Raw genomic sequence first — 17,330 nt, forward strand, 5'->3', positions numbered from 1 at the left:
GTATTCTACCATATTTTTTATCACCCACCATTAAAATACAAACAGGTATATGCTAATTCATACATACTATACATATAATGTGGACTGTTTATAAGAAGTGGATGTAGTCAACAAGGTGTTTTGGTTTCAGCCATTGACAACCAATAGTACAACAGAACACTGAAGAAGACATTTTTAGGAGACGGAAATGTTACAATTGACTGTCATAAAATGAAAACACACGGTGAAAGGGTTAAAGTTCTAAAACGTAAACACAGACAACTCACAGACCGGACAATATCGTGGTAGCAACCTGTCAATCACGATATAGCCCCGCCCTAAAACAAACTGCTTTATGGTTCCTCTGCAGCTCTGTGTTGTGCAAAAGTCTAAGCCTGCCCACTTTTTAGCAGTCCAATCATATCCAAAGGATTTGATTTAAATCCCTCTTGTAACTAAACGCTGCTCAAATGTAGTTTTGCTGGCGAATACTTCGAGTACGTATCATTTCATTTTACTTCCATCTCCTGTCGTTTCAGTTTCCTGCCCCTGGTTTTACCAAGGTAAACTAGAATAACAACAACAGAGGACAATAAACGGAGGCTTAGAAATAACAGTAGGGGGACATGGTGTGTGGTCATAGTAGATGTGTGGAAGTCGAGAGGATGCATCTAATAATAATCATAAATAGCATTTTTCAACAAATCACAATCACAAATTAAGTCCTTTCTAAAAGTGAATAACCACTAGGTTACAAACATTATCCATTTAAAGACAACAGCAATAAAACACCTAAAAATTAAAGCAAATTCTGTGAAAAAACACTGTAAAAGCAGGAATCAGGATTGTAACAGGCAGGTTATTCCATAGCTTTGGTCCTAAGAGCAAATGAGCATTCACCTTTTAGTTAACATTGTTCTTCATATATATATATATATATATATATATATTATTTTACTATTTTGTTTATTTATGTCTGTAAGTTTCTCCCAAATTTACCAAAATCTAACAAAAGATAATGACATTTGCATATTTAGACATAAAGTTTCAGAAAACTTTCAACTGGGGAGGTTTCAAGGTGATATGAATTTGTTAAATATTTGACCCTATTCACCTGTGTCCATTGAAATATGCGCTTCAACACTTCTCCTACATTTGACACTATTTCATGCGTTTGTATTGTATTCTACTCTGCTCCCCTCGGCTATTACATGCTGATTCCTTTGTGAAAATGACTTGTTTTGATTCTATTCTTGACATCAAAAAATTCCTGTTTACATAGATGAAGAACAGAGATGCGCGCCTATTTATCACATTCTATTAACTTGCATTCTATTTTGTTGCTGGTGTGTCGGCCAGAGTTCTCTGTGCAGATTACTGACCATGAAAAGGGGAACGGACTGTGGGACTTGAATCAACAGCTGCTCTGTGCACACAGTCACTGACAGTATTATATAGATTCCATAAATAAACACCACTAAATGATATTCCAGCATTGGATGGGTTGGATGATACAGAAAAAAAGGTTTAAATAGTTTGATTGTGATGAGAATGACTATTGGTTCTTTTGAAAGGCGTTTAACCACAAAACCATTTATAAAAAAATAACCATTGAAGATATAATGTGTGTGTGTATGCATTGACTGTTCATAAGAGATTCATTTATCACTTTTAGGACCAATATAAGAAGATATTTACATCATGTCATATCACTGTACTATCAAGTCCTATTGCATAAATATGTTGTGTTTGAGTGCCTTCTGATAGCCATTCATGTGACCGCTACAAAGTCACCCGAAGCCCCAAAGCAACCTCATGGTTTCCGTACATGCTATGTGACCCAACGCCCCATGTTCAATGCCAACCGTTGGACCTCTGTAGCACGTCAATATGTCACGCCATAGACTTACATTGGGGAAAGAGGCCGTCTGTAAATCTGCAGAAATGTTTGGTCATGGCAAATCAACTTCCCATTATGAATGAAGAGCCTTTATTAAAATCTTTGGGTGAAAGTTGTAAAAGCTAACATAGAGTTATTTCCCTTCATCAGTTCACGTGGATGAGCCCGAGAACGAGGCTGGACCGAGGGCCGGGAGGCGGGCTTAAAGGAAACGCATTTTCTGATTTTACCACAGATCTATCAACCCATTGGACTAGTTATGGGAACAGGTGCATGCAGTGGGTTTGAAAAAAGAGTCATTACAACCTGCGTTCGAACACAAATGATCATGAAAACGCATTTGTTACCATTAACCATTAGGCAGGATTTGTTTTGAAAAGTTTTGATGTGATCGGGATCAATGTAGATTCTAAGCTACATTACTCATCTGTAATTATGTCGGCCATTAACCGGTGTTTACTGCTATACAAGATATGCATATTGTTGGTTGACAGCACAAAAGGTTTAAACATCCTTTTTAAAGAAAGGGAAAAAATTGATGTCTGGAGAGAGAGAGAGAGAGAGAGAGAGAGAGAGAGAGAGAGGAAGACATGCAGAGGCAGCCAAAACACCATTTAGATCTCGACAAAGACCAAGATCTGGAGAGACAGAACCAGAAGGGGACACATGAAGATGAAGGAACCAACGTGTAGAATGAGGCAGACCCGTGAATCCACTACTACTGGGCCACCAGGTTTAAGTTCATGTTGCAAGTATAAAGGATCTAGGTAGGAATACATAAGCCTGCTATTGGAATTAATCTGCAAATCATTCAGTAGCATCACCCTCTATTATTAACCCTCAAATTATTAAAAAAGTGAATTGGGATGGAAATGAAATTGGGTATTGTCTTTGTTAATTCTCTCTTTCAAAATGTATATATTTTGAAGTAAGTCTCGGTGTGGTACAACATTTAGCATGGCTTGAATATTCAAAGACTACAGACGTTGCATGCTGTTAAGCTTTAAAAAAATAAATTAAAAATGTTCCCCCAAAATTAGAACCAAACCTTTGGGGGTGGCGCTGGTATATAACTATGGAGCTTATATATCTATCAGATATGGGGAATTGGACTTAAATCGCACACACAGGGATTTGGGACTTGACCTGGACTCTAACTCAAAGACTTTAGACGCGACAAACACTAGAAACTTGACTTGGACTCTATCTCAAAGACTAGAGACTTGCCTTGGACTCTAACTCTAATACTTGAGACTTGACTTGGACTATTCAAAGACTTGAGACATGACTTGGGCTCTAGCTCAAAGACTTGAGACTTGACGTGTATACTTACTCAAAGATTTGAGACATGACAAAGACTATAGACTTGCCTTGGACTCTTACTCAAAGACTTGAGACCTGATTTGTACAGACTTGTTTAAAGACTAAAGACCCCCCCCCCAAATAGGAAACATTCTACAGCTGCCTCTGCTCAAAAAAATGATGATTTCTTGTGGAAACAGTTTGTAACCCATTAGAGCCAGTTGTTTCCTCACAAGTTGAGACAAAGTAGCAGTTTGCTTATTTCATTCACGTGGCTCTAATAGGCTACTCCATTTTCCTTTAAAATTACAAATGAAATCTGCACGCTGCTGTGCCGTTCACGGCGTGAGGAGAGTGCCAACACAAGAGGGCGTAGGTGTGTGTGTGTGTGTGTCCGAGCTGCTGCTGCTGCTGCTGCTGCGGGTCTCCGGCCTGTCACCGCTCTGATTTACAGCTCTGACACCATCAGCTGCTCATGTTGAGATCCTTTTTTTTCCCTTTAGGTTGAACCAAAGCGACTCTCCTCTTCAAGCAATTTTAAGCTCACAACTAGATTCCGGAGTTTCGGGAAAGTTAACACTGTGAGGAGGCGAGATATTCATCTTTGCGCAAAACGACCTGTCAAATGCGCTTTATTAAGTCTAAACTATTTAATTCCTCTTGCGAGCTTGTAATGTCTCTATGAATATCTGTACGTTCAGTTCAAATTGAAAGTTAAAAAAAGAGATGGTGTTTTCCTGTATAGTTAGTTGACCATGTAAACAACAGTCCACTCAGCACCAACCGCGCACAAATATAAATAAATAAAAAATACTAGAAAAGATTAACAGAACAGAAAAGAGCAAAGCGAAGCTGGAAAACAAATGATATGCAGCAATAAGTGTGCCAGCGTGTGTGTGTGTGTGTGTGTGTGTGTCTGTCTGTCTGTGTGCGAGTGTGTGTGTGTGTGTGTGTGTGTGGGGTTAGCGCTGGTCAGGGTCCGCACCAGCCAATCAGCTGCTCATGCAGATGACGTACCGCTGTCCTACGTCAGCCCCCAGCCGCTCGTCGGGATCCAGAGCTCCGCGCACACACACACGGGCAAAAGAAACACACATATACGCACGCACACTCTCTCCTCTCCGAGCCCGGACAGCACAGCACTGCACAGCCTCCCCGCCCCCCCACCGTCCCCCCCCCCTCCTCCTCCTCCTTCCCTCTGGCCCCGGCAAGCGCCCCCACGGCAGCGGAGGACAACATCCAGGCTTCCCGGCGCCCGCAGAAGCCCGCTGCGACAGTGGACCTAGCACCGCCGTACTTTGTGGACATGGGAGACATGGGGGATCCGCCGAAAAGTAAGCCCCACTTGTTCGGTGCTCGGGGATGCAATTATTCCGGGACTAAAAAAAAAAAATTGAAAAAAAAATCAACCTCGAGGGGTCTACTTTTTGTTGTGTTTGTGGTGTAGACAGGACCGGCCTGTTAGGAGTATTTGGTGTCATAATAATGATGTCATAATAAAATACCTAATTTTTTGAAGTTTAAAGTCAGCGGATGTTACCTACCTAAAATAGTATTTTTATTCAGACTATATCTAAAAAAAAAAATAATAGTTCATATTTAGGCCTAAAATAAACAACAATCGTAGTAATAATAATAATAATAGTAAAAATGTAAAAAAAAAATATTATTTTAAGGCCATTTGTGTACATCATTAGACAAGTCTTTAAGTTGTGCAGTGTGTGTGATGCGTGTCCCTGCTCGTGCTCGTGGTTCTTCCAGAGAAGCGGCTGATATCTCTGTGCGTGGGCTGCGGGAACCAGATCCACGACCAGTACATCCTGCGGGTCTCCCCGGACCTGGAGTGGCACGCCGCCTGCCTCAAGTGCGCCGAGTGCAACCAGTACCTGGACGAGTCCTGCACGTGCTTCGTCCGGGACGGAAAGACTTACTGTAAACGGGACTACATCAGGTAGGACGGCCGGGACTGGGACGGGACGACCACTCTCCAGACACGCGATGGGGGGGCCAAGGGCTGGAGCTGCTCTGGCGATTGGAATTTATATTTTTTTTTAAATATACATTTTTACAATATCAGATTGTAAACATTGGGACTGATTTAAGTCACACGGAGCTCTGACTTCAGTGGGTTGAATTTATTTTTTTGACGTTATGATCATAATCTTTTTTTACTTTAGACCGAGCGTCCTGATAATAAGAAGTGTCAGTCATTGTGTTATGATGACATCATTCACAAAAAAAACACCATTGCGCATCAGGCCGGCATAACTAATTTATTAATCCGTAGCGTCCTACACAATGGTCCTGAAGAAAAATCATAACACATCATGGAGCTATTTTTTATTTTTATTTTTATTATGACATAGCCTGTACATAACTGTAATGTTATTACAGCACGTGAACAATTATTCGATGACAACTTGATCTGTCCTTCAGTTGTTGTCTAATGACAACATTACTATTAAAGCTGTACTGAAATAATTCACAATGTAGAGAAAAATGTCAACGAGAAAAAACACAAAAAATCACTAGAATTATATCATCTCGAGGTACATCATAAACAGACTTAATAATAATAATAATAATAATAAATTAAATAGTGTTTATAATATAGAATACATGGTGCATATAAATGCTTGTAAAACATTGTATTATAATTGTTACTATTATTGTTCATGTTATTATTATTATTATTATTATATTAAGACAAATAATCGATTATGTTTCTTTAGTCATACTGTTTTTATTATGATAATTATTTAACAATTATTTAATAATTAGATTTGTTTGAGTGACTTAGCTGCCTGCCCTGCAGTCAAACTGATCTGACCGTGTGTATGTGTGTGTGTGTGTGTGTGTGTGCGTGTTTGTGTGTGCGTGCGCGCGTCCGTCCCTCAGGTTGTACGGCATCAAATGCGCCAAGTGCAACATCGGCTTCAGCAAGAACGACTTCGTGATGCGGGCCCGCTCCAAGGTCTACCACATCGAGTGTTTCCGCTGCGTGGCCTGCAGCCGGCAGCTCATCCCGGGCGACGAGTTCGCGCTGCGGGAGGACGGGCTCTTCTGCCGGGCCGACCACGACGTGGTGGAGCGGGCCAGCCTGGGCTCCAGCGGAGACCCGCTCAGCCCGCTTCACCCAGCCAGGCCGCTGCAAATGGCAGGTAAAAGTCCCGGGCGGGGGGCAGAGCTGGGCTGCGAGGACTGTTTTTTTTTTTTTTTTTTTTTTTTTTTTTTTTTTTTTTTTGTGTGTAAACCTCTGGAAAACACTTGCTTTTAACTCAGATTGGCTCTTTTCACAAAGTTCCGACGCCCGCCCCATCATTGGATTTTTGGGTCAGGCGCTCCTTAGGAATAAACGGATTACCGAGTTGACTCTCCACGAGACACCAGATGTGTTCAGTGCCTCTGAGTTGTGTGAGTGATTTACTTTCCAGGTGTATATATATATGATATATATCTTTTATTTTAAATATCACGCAGACACGTGCTGCTCCTGCGTTGTGCCATAACTAAAGAAGTGGAGCTTTTATTGTCCTGCTTTGGCTCGTTGAGGTGGTGCTGGTTCTGGTTCCTCCTATAGGCCTGTGTTTGACTGTTTTTCTCTCGTGCATATATACCACTATCCGGTCAGTAGATAAGAAACAGTGGGGGGCTGCTGTCAGAAACAAATAGAGCCGGTTATCAGTGCTGGAGGAGGGCGCAGCACTGTGCGGTGCATCGGAGGTATTTCCTCCAGAACACAGCAGCAGCATCGCCAGCTTGCCCTTGAATTGGTGACTTATCTGACCTCAGATCAGATGAGTCAATCAGAGCAGGTGGTTTACAACGGGGGCTGAATTTTCAATGATATAAAGACACATTCTGCCGCTATAACTCAGCGTTGCTTTGCGCTTTCACTAAACCACAAACGTCTCTATCAGGAGGGTTAAACCAACTCGTGAACACACTATAAACCTCATAATATTCTCTGTTGGTCTACACTGTTTTTTCAAATATTGGACAGACAGACACATGTATTGATTTGGCCTTCCCCTGGGCGTGTGTCTGTTTGTGTCCCGTCCTTTCCCCACAGCAGAGCCAATCTCAGCGCGGCAGCCAGCACTGCGGCCCCACGTTCACAAGCAGCCGGAGAAGACGACGCGCGTGCGGACGGTGCTCAACGAGAAGCAGCTGCACACGTTGCGGACGTGCTACAACGCCAACCCGCGGCCCGACGCGCTCATGAAGGAGCAGCTGGTGGAGATGACGGGCCTCAGCCCGCGCGTCATCCGCGTGTGGTTCCAGAACAAGCGGTGCAAGGACAAGAAGAGGAGCATCCTGATGAAGCAGCTGCAGCAGCAGCAGCCCAACGACAAGACGGTAAGAACGGGGGGACGCGAAGGATCTATTTAACCGACATGACCGATAAGCTTCAGTGAATATTATTCAGCAGCCCCCCCCCCCCCCCCCCCCCCCAAAAAAAAAATCACACATTTGTCTCAGACATGGGCCAAAAGGCGTAAAGGCCTCGAGCTGCTGAAGGTGCTATAGTAGAGTTAAATGGAGGAGAAGACACACACTCACGCGCACGCATACACACAAATATGAATCCGCCTCTCTGTTTATTTGTTTGCTTGCTGTTTATCGATTGTCCCACTTATTGACTTGTGGATTCTATTTCAGATGCCCCCCCCCCACACACACACACACACACACATACACGCACGCATCCCACGCACACCAACGACAATGTGCACGCCGGCTCACAGCTGACCATCACTTCCCTCTTTATTTATTGTTATTTTGTATTATTTGTTGCAGAACATCCAGGGAATGACGGGCACCCCGATGGTGGCGGCCAGTCCGGAGCGGCACGACGGCGGCCTCCAGGCCAACCCGGTGGAGGTGCAGAGCTACCAGCCGCCCTGGAAGGTCCTCAGCGACTTCGCCCTGCAGAGTGACATCGACCAGCCAGCCTTCCAGCAACTGGTTCGTTCTTTTATTATTATTATTATTATTTTTATGTATTTCTTCATATTCAAAATTTACAATTTGCAGTGCAGGGAAAAAGTACAATCTTATCTATTATTGACATGTAAAATACAAATATGCGCTACTCGAGTGCACTCTAGCCTTTGACAAGACACTCACATTCTGTATTGAAACATCTATTTACTAAATTAATAATTAATGAATTAATTTTCCTCCATGTCCGCGGTCCTTTGTCATTCAAATCCATAACGTCTCCGTGGACATTAAGACGCGCATTTATTAAAAGACAGGACAGTTTCATGTTGGTTTCTTAGTTTTCCAACATGTGTTCATATTTTTATTTATTTATACTAATATACTATTTTTACTAAGTCATATCCATTGATACATAAAGGCTTGTTTATATTTTGGCCAAGGAGGGGAAAAACACACACACCTGTCCCATCAGAGGATGCTGCTGATGTAGAGACACAGGCCCAATGATGAGACGCATTCATTTGTGTTGGTTCATGTCTTTTGGAGGGGATGCATCACAGACTGCGTGACACGCAAATGTCCCCCTCCGCCACAGAAGTGGATTATTAGCATTAAATGAGGAGAGCTGAAATGTGACACGCGATTCATCCGCGCCGAGAGCCGATATTTGCGGATTGAGTGAACATTTGGAACTTTTTCATTCATATACTGATGAGTACCAAATTGCTACAAATAAGACATCAGCCCCCCAGCAGAGTTGACTTATTTTGAAACCATTTAGTATATTGTATATGCATATGGATGTTTCCCTTTATTTATTAAACAATTATCACAGAAACTTTAATGGAACAGATAATCAGGTCTACTATTTTTGTAGATGTGAGTCAGCTCACCGTCCCGTCGCATTGTGGTAGAAACAAACCCAAAATGAATATCAATAATCATTGTCAATGAAACCGTGATAAACTGAACCCCGTGATTGATAACTGAAAAAACAACACAAAGTTGTTGTAAAAATGGATTAAAAAGACTTTTGTGGTGTGTGTTTGGTAAGAATTTCCGGTTACAGTGTTTCCAGGTTTTTATTGTTATTTTTTTTTATTGTAAAATTCTAACCTGGTTGTGTCTCCCCGGTAGGTCAGCTTCTCGGAAGGAGGACCGGGTTCGAACTCGACGGGCAGCGAGGTAGCGTCCATGTCGTCCCAGCTTCCAGACACGCCGAACAGCATGGTGTCCAGCCCCATCGAGGCCTAGAGCCGGGGGACGGACGCGTGGACGCCGCATGGACGGACTTGAACTGAACACACAGACCCCCCCCCCCCACCCGTTCATCCCATCCCCTCCCCCGACTGCACCGATACAACCCCCCTTTACCCCCTCTACCCCCCCCCCTCCCCTGGTTGTATTTTGACACTGTGAAGACAATCATGGGATTTTACCACACGCAGCCACACACTCTGAAGCTCGTCCGTCCGGGGAGAAAAGAGACGGACCGAGCCGGGAGGACGCGTCATCGTGGCCGGGCTGCTGCACGTTCACACGCCTGGTTACAGTTGCCAAAACGAGTAAAAGAACCTGACTCCACCGATAAACGGGACCTCTGACCGGGAGAGAAATCCAAGTCCCGTGTTGCTGTGCGCTCTAAACTCTGAATAGACTAAACTGGTGATTATTTTTATTCTTTTTCTTTTCATTCGATACGCGCACTTCATCATCTTAACAGACCGTCCGGAAGTGAAAAAAGCACTGCTTTTTGATTTTTTTTCTTCTTCATTCAATTACTCCATTAACTTCATGACCCGAGTACTTAAAGCATTTGCAACAAGGTATACCTCTATTTTGCCACAAGCTTCGTGGGACATTCGTGTGAATCAGTGTCCGTCCGAGAATTATTATTTTTTTTTTTTTCTTTCCCAAAGATGTGTATAATTAATCATAAGTTATAAAAAAAAAAAAAAAAAAAAACCCGAAAAAAACGTTAGCTCTGGAAGAAATAATGTTTCGTTTGTTCCCGTGCAACAAAAAAAGTTATTTATTAATTTATTGTCGACAAAACAATTTGCCACCTTTTGTGTAACTTTCTTAACTGAAGTAAAAAGAAGAAGAAAAAAAGATTGGAGTTTGGTCTATGGGTTTTCTATCACAATTTATTCTTTTATTTTTAAACAATTTACAGAATAGGACATTTCTCTCTCTCTCTCTCTCTCTCTCTCTCTTTGTGAATATTCACACGCGAGGCGGAACATCAGGTCTATTAAATGGCTTGATGGATGTGCTGCGGTTAATTGGGTGTCATGTTGGTGCAGATGCTGTCTCAGTTTACCTGTTTGGCCGCCTTCACCACGCTTTGGAGCGAACTCCTCTGCGAAACATCTCCGTCTCAGTAAAGCTTCTGACCCCTTTAAATCTCATTTTCTCATCAGACCCGACAGACAAATGAGATAAAATTGTAAACCGACGATTCAAACGTCACTCTCTTGTCATGTGTCTTCCTCTTTTAAAGGATAGAGATGTTCTTCCTTATTGTCATGTTTTAAGAATGAAATATTTCAGATATTTCTGACCATCAAACAGCTGATTCAGAAAAAAACACAAACGGAGGCAATACATAGTCTGAGCTCTCCATCCCATACAATCATGATTTATATAGTTATTGGTATGAAAGCTTTGTCAGTACAGAGGTTGTTGGCTTTATTCTTACACTGTAAAAAAAAAAAAAAAAAAAAAAAAAAAAGAATATTTGGAGTCACAATTTGATTATGAGAGTGTTCAAATTTGGGGAAACACCACTGTATGTCATTTTAATTTTAATTTTAAAGCTGATTGTTGCTCATGAGCAGGAAGCCCAGGTTCTTCATCTCTGAAAAAAAACCAATCCAAATAATATCCGATCAGATAATGTTTCAATATGTGTCAAAAGCTGGTTTTAAACAGTGTGTTTTCTCTGTTTGACATGTGTGTGTATCTGTGTGTGTGTCTGACTGTGTTCGCTGACAGATTTCTAAGGGTCCTTGTCCTAATCCTTAAAACACCTGTCATTGGGTTAACGCAGAGCATCCTCCAAACGTTTGAGAGTGTTCATTGGAATAAGGAGAAAAAACAAAAAAACAAACAGGGTGACATGAGTTGATGATTTTCTTTTCTGTCAGCGGGTCACATTCACTGTTTGCTCTGCTTAATGCCGCTTCATTCACCCCCACAGTGCAGCAGCCAGAACTTCCACTGTGTGTGTGTGTGTGTGTGTGTGTGTGTGTGTGTGTGTGTGTGTGTGTGTGTGTGTGTGTGTGTGTGTGTGTGTGTGCAGTTTCAAGAGAGCTACATGTCAGACTCATCCGACCTGGAACTGAACTCGTAGCCAACGTTGACTAGCAGTCTTAGAATTTATGGACTTATTAATTTGATTATTTAAAAAAAAGATATGTCAAATTGTGTCTCCAGGATCGCAAGAACTCTATATTTGTGAATACTTAAAGCTATCATTTCCACCGTTACAACTATTACTAACAACACAAACTGGCACCGAACATACCATGAATTATTTTATTTTTTAAAGAATATCTTCCCTCTGGGAATTGATCAACGCCAGTTAGAGCTTTTTTAAAAAAAGAAAAAAAACACAAGGATACAATAGGTTTTTGTCCTGATTATAAAAAACAAATGTCACTCTGCAAAAACAAGGCCGCTAAAAATAGCATTACAGACATTTCAATCATTTTAAATTCTTTAAACATGAGGGGCTTTTTTGATGCTCTTTGTGAGGGCTTAGCTACCGAAAAAATAGTGAATGAAGGAAAGCTGACAATCTGCTGCTTTCTGGGACATTTAAGGGGAAGGAGAAGGTCCGCGAGGTCACCGAGGGGGAAACGACAGAGGACGAGCTAGCGAAGCGTTTTTTTCTCTACGCGGTCAAACGCGATGACGCCACAGTCCTCTACGGCAGTGTGTTCAGTGTTACCGACACAGAGAAACATGTTTGAAACCGGAACAGAATCACACCCTCTTTGAATAGCTCACATCGATCCCCCACCAGTCCGCCTGTCGTCCGGGGAGCTTTGCATTGTGGGTGTTTCAGTGTCAATAGAAGGAGAAGAACACTGTTTTTTACTAGCGCTAGAGTTGGAATAAAAGAGGTCACTGGAGCCCCTGAACCAGCAGCGACACAACATGTGGCCTTTTATCCTCGATAACGCGACTTACTATGAGGAATTGATTTCTCAGGTTATTGCAGGTTGGAAAATAATGAAATACAGTAAATGTCCTTCAGTCATAGCAGGGTACAAGCTTTCTTTACGTGGTTGTCCAGTGTTCACAAGTGGGCTTCCACAACTCCAGCTGAAACCGTGTCACTTGTGTTCATTTAAGAATGAGTTTATATGATATTACATGTTTGTGGGCGATTTGTTGTCCAACTGTGAAGGCAAATGAAATGTGTGGAAAATTTAGCGTGTGACCATGTCGTGATAGCACATGTAGCACTGCTGCTAATTACTGGAGTTAGTAAGAAGGGAAGTCACACCTGCAGCTGAATTCAATGAACGTCTTTCATTATTTGATGCACTTACATCAGGGACTTTTTTTATAGTGCCACTGTTTACATTTAGGCTAGGTTAAATCTGCAGTCTGTAACTAACTTTTTGTTATATTTGCTCAAGCTGTTTCTATATCCTGATGGTAGTACATGAGATTGATATTCTGTAAAAAAAATCTCTTAATGCACCGAGCGGCATTTGCAATATTTGAGCCTGAAGGAAAACAACCAATCAGAGACGAGGAGTCTCTCTAACGTGAAGCATGTGTTTAGTTGTAATATGAGATAGGTTGTGACCTGGCCGCCATATTACAGAAAAATAGTCCAGCCTAAAACCAAGCGCTGCCCTTCGACCGGAGCAAACGTTCTTAGTTTTCGAGCTACAGTCATCTTTCAATGTTTTTCTGAAAACATTTGAGGCAATAAATATTTGATCTGTGCTGCCAAGTTGGACAGTTTGATTGCAGTTTACCAGCTTCAAGACTCCTCAACTCTGATTGGTTGTTTTTCTCTGGGACGACATCATGCTACAAAACGAAAGTTAGGTTTAGGCAACAGAACTACTTACTTTGGTTTAGGTAAGACTTCATGGTTGGGCTTAAAATAACTACATACAGTTTGGTTTAGGAAACAAATCAAACAAGTCTTAGGGACACATGTTGTCAAACACTTGTCTCGTGGTTGAAGGTCCTGTGTTTGTTAGAAACAACCACCTCCTGCCTTCCTTAAGCGGTCTTTATTGATGTATAATATTACGTCACTTGGTTTGCCTGTTGCATAATCTCGTGGATGTGTTTCATTTCCTGTTTCCACCATGAACAAGTGGTTTAATATACCTTCCATTGTCATTGTTTTCGTCCTGGGTGACATGAAAAAACTCACAATTCCTCTCCATGTTTACGAAACCAATAGAATACATTTTGTGACTATTTCATGACCAGGCATGATTCTTTGTTGATTTAGCAGCAGCTAATGCTTTTGTGTACAATTTTCTAAATGCTTCCTGCCGTTTTAAAGAACAAATAACCAACTCTGGAGCAGCTATGCAAAGATTCAGAATAATTTGATGACATCATCAATGACATTTTTGACAACATTTTTGAGCGAGCACAAAATCAATGTGCAAGACAAGATTTTAAAGCCTGCGGGAACATAAAGCTTGTGGCAAGTTGAGAATGAGCGAGGTCGGGGGGGGGGAATACTACACACTGATATTTCCATGTCTCGCCATCTGGAGAGATGCAGTTGTGGGGGGAGAGTGTCACGGGCAATCCAACAATGCACTGTAATTTGGGTGTCAAGAATCACTGTATTTTGCACTTTCTGTCTTCTGCTCAGGGCCGGTCAACAGCACAGTGCACCTGTGCGACTGCATGGTATGCTTTTCTTGTCTGCTTCGCTTTTCACTCTGCACTCTCCGGTAAAAACATTCACACGCAAGGAGACATTTTCACTCCGATTGTAGCAATAATTTCCAAAAGCGGAGTAATGTCTTATTCTTAGCAGCAGCTGTCATCTACAACAGCATCCCATGCTGCACATTTAGGTCTTGTCTTTCAGTTTATTACATCCTCATAAAGCCATTTAAGGTTGATTTGATTTAGGTTTAGACACTAAAACAACTTGTGTTAGGGTGTGGGAAATATCATGGTCTGGGTGAAAATAAGTACCTTGTTCAGGTTTGCAAATTACTTGCAGCGTAAGAAGTCCTTCCTTTGAGGCAGCGATTGATTTTGCTACCTATGTAAATTAACTTGCAGAGACTTTGGTTAAAGGGGGCATAGCATGGTCATTTAGGTTCATATTTGCATTTGGGGTTTTCTACTGAATCATGTTTACATGCTTTGATATTCAAAAAATATTTAATTTTCCTCATACAGTCTGTCTGAATATAGAAAAATGGATGAAAGTCCAGCAACACGTGTCGATTTCCGCTCAATACATGCACAATTTTAATTTCGAAATAAACTTCCGTCTTCACAGGAATCAACTCAGTTAGTATTAGGCAACAAAACTAAGTAGTTTGATTTCGGCAAAACTACTTGTTTAGGTTCAGAAAAAGATAGTGGTTTGTGTTAAAATAACTACGTAGCAACTAAAATATGGCAGTTACGTGTCAAACAAATCAATGTTGACTTCTCATTTAACACGGGGCACAATGGTCTTCATGTGTGAACGATCATTTTTTGTTCGACCCATGTCCCATGTATAAATAGCTTAGCACTGGTTTAATTTGTAATTTTACCAGTTTTATTAGTAGTTATAATTAAGTGAATAGATGGCAATGGCTGAATGTTTGGTATTCACGTGTTAATGGGCTAGCTTGTGGAGAACGGTGCTTTATTGTCCTCTGAGGGCAGAATAGAATTTGATCAGTTTGTGGAAAAAGACATGTAGAAAAATCACTGATTAAATTGAACTAGAAATTAAATCATTAGATATTTAAAAAAACACCAACATTAATACTGTAAAGCAGAAGTCATGGTTGCTGAGTGTGTGGAGGCTTCACAGAGTGAGACAGACTCTTTGCCTCCAGTGGAGCCTCTCCTCTGTTGTGTTGGATGGGGATCCCGGCAGGGGAAGCTAAGAACCAGGACAAAGAGTCCTGATAACAAACCCTACAGGTTTGTCTGGCTCTGGGATTGTAGTCGGAGCCGATGGAGGGATGGAACAAAAGCAGCACTGTACCTTGGGCAGGCTGAGGGAAACAATTGCAGGCCTCTGGATGAGACCACATTGAACTGGGATGGGAAATGAGCAAGGGAACCAACCCTCCCAGAGATCTGGCGCCTTGACTCCTAAGCCCACGAGGTTAGCGGTGGGGCATCTGAGACAATGTCAGTCAAACTTTTTTAAGAGTTGTGACTGTTCTATTTACCTCCCCATGCCAATAAGATCAATTGATTGCCATTTTTTGCACCAGGAAGCACAAGGTGAACCAAATTGTGTTCTTAAAGGTACGATAACTGTTGAAATGTTTGGTTTTCTGTGCGACAGCCAGAGCAAATGGGTAGTACGACGACTCACATGTTGAGTTACTATGTAAATACAGAGTACGAACATTATTTATGTGGCATCTGGCTATTAGCGGCAGTGACAGCTTAATTGGACCCCCTTTTTGAAAATGTTGTGTTACATATTTGTTTCAAAATACTAGGGCTTGATACAAAATGTAGTAAAGTATAATATTAAAGGACTCGGTTCAGGATCAAGTGTGAAAAAACACAATTGTGCTTTTTTTTAATCTTTTTTACTCACTTCATAGGCCCTTTCTTTTGGGCTTCCTGACCTTAGGAGCCCCTGGTCCATCCTTGCCTACTTGTTCTTCATCCTGCACTGTGTTATAAAACTCAGCAGATGGGAATCGGTGGACATGGGGGAAGACTCCCAGGAGTCCAGCTTGGATGTCCCCAAAGGGACAAGAGCTGCTGCCTGAGGCCCGCACTTTAGTTTTTAGTGCCCACTCGGTAAAGCTAAGGCCATTTTGAAAACCATTAAAACATGGTTCACTTTCCACATCAGTGGCTGAGACAGTGGTGGCACTACAGCTCTGGGGTGTGGTTGTGCCAAATAAGATTACTTATTTCTTCAGGAAAGAGGTCAAATTCCCACTGTGACCTCTTCTACGCCTCTTGTAATACTTTTGCCTTAGTATTTACAGAAATCAACATATAATATAATTCTATTTTGGCATAAAGGTTTGTAAAATAAATTAAATTGTAGTCTTTTATTGCTTTGTATAACTTCCAGAGGTGGGATCAAGCCATTGTTTTGCAAGTCACAAGTAAATCTCAAGTATTTGCAATGAAGTTCAGAGTCAAGTCCCAAGTCACGACTGATAAGTCCCAAGTCAAGACTGACAAGACCATAGTCAAGTCTCAAATCAAGACCAACAAGTCCCGATTCAAGATCCAAGTCTAGACGGACAAGTTCTAAGTCAAGACTCACAATTCTCGAGTAGAGTCCCAAGTCAAGACTGACAAGTTCCAAGTCAAGTCCCAAGTCAAGACAAGAGAGTTCCAAGCAATGTTTTTATTTACTATAATTACTGAGGTGGCCCGTAGCTCCTGTGAACTACAATTTTGTTGCATTTGTTGTCTTCTGTGTTTATTACTGGAGCATATATGGCAACACTATGGTTTGTGCCGGTAAATAGGCCACCAACTCTGTGTTGCGTAAAAACAATAAATTACCCCTTGAATCCTCAAGACAGAGAAGTCCCAAGTCAAGTCCCTAACCAAGACATGCAAGTCCCAAGTCTTAACTTTCAGTCCTAAAGATGTCATGAGGAAATTACGGGAAATTAAATTAATTTGTGGAACACTTTTTAAAAAGCATAGTTGTAATCTTTGAGCTTGCGGAAAGGTATCAAGTATTTTCAAATCAAAAGGCTCACATCAAAGTAAAGTCACAATTCATTGGCATTTAGGTCCAAGTCGAGTTGTCGAGTGTTTGGATTTTGCCAAGTGGAGTCTAAAGTCATTACATTTGTGAGTTGATTCCACACTGAGTTTACCCATGCATTGTTTCATGTCCCTCCCAGAAAGAAAGCAAATTATTTTCCCAAAAAGCCCCTTTTACTCAGATACTGGGATACGTATGCGATTGGAAATTTGGGCTTGCTGCCATCAGTGTGAGTAAGAGGCAAAATAGAACGCAGGTACCAAATGTCAT

General features: G+C 41.6%; 1 protein-coding gene across 1 annotated transcript; it reads left to right on the plus strand.

The window, feature by feature from the left end:
- The first annotated feature begins 4,487 nt into the window (after nt 1-4,487).
- Nucleotides 4,488-9,382, plus strand: isl1a (ISL LIM homeobox 1a). The gene is made up of 6 exons (XM_054611578.1): nt 4,488-4,515; nt 4,943-5,132; nt 6,080-6,342; nt 7,254-7,540; nt 7,982-8,149; nt 9,266-9,382. The coding sequence occupies exons 1-6, from the start codon at nt 4,488-4,490 to the stop codon at nt 9,380-9,382; spliced, it is 1,053 nt and encodes a 350-aa protein (XP_054467553.1).
- The last annotated feature ends 7,948 nt before the right edge of the window (nt 9,383-17,330 follow it).

Source organism: Anoplopoma fimbria, chromosome 13, assembly GCF_027596085.1.
Source record: "Anoplopoma fimbria isolate UVic2021 breed Golden Eagle Sablefish chromosome 13, Afim_UVic_2022, whole genome shotgun sequence".
Taxonomy (NCBI): domain Eukaryota; kingdom Metazoa; phylum Chordata; class Actinopteri; order Perciformes; family Anoplopomatidae; genus Anoplopoma; species Anoplopoma fimbria.

Bases quoted from the DNA above. Each gene is read 5' to 3' on its own strand.
- isl1a (XM_054611578.1), top strand. From the start codon at position 4,488: ATGGGAGACATGGGGGATCCGCCGAAAA. The intron at 4,516-4,942 runs GTAAGCCCCACT...TGGTTCTTCCAG, and splicing joins CATGGGGGATCCGCCGAAAA to AGAAGCGGCTGATATCTCTG. The intron at 7,541-7,981 runs GTAAGAACGGGG...TATTTGTTGCAG, and splicing joins AGCAGCCCAACGACAAGACG to AACATCCAGGGAATGACGGG.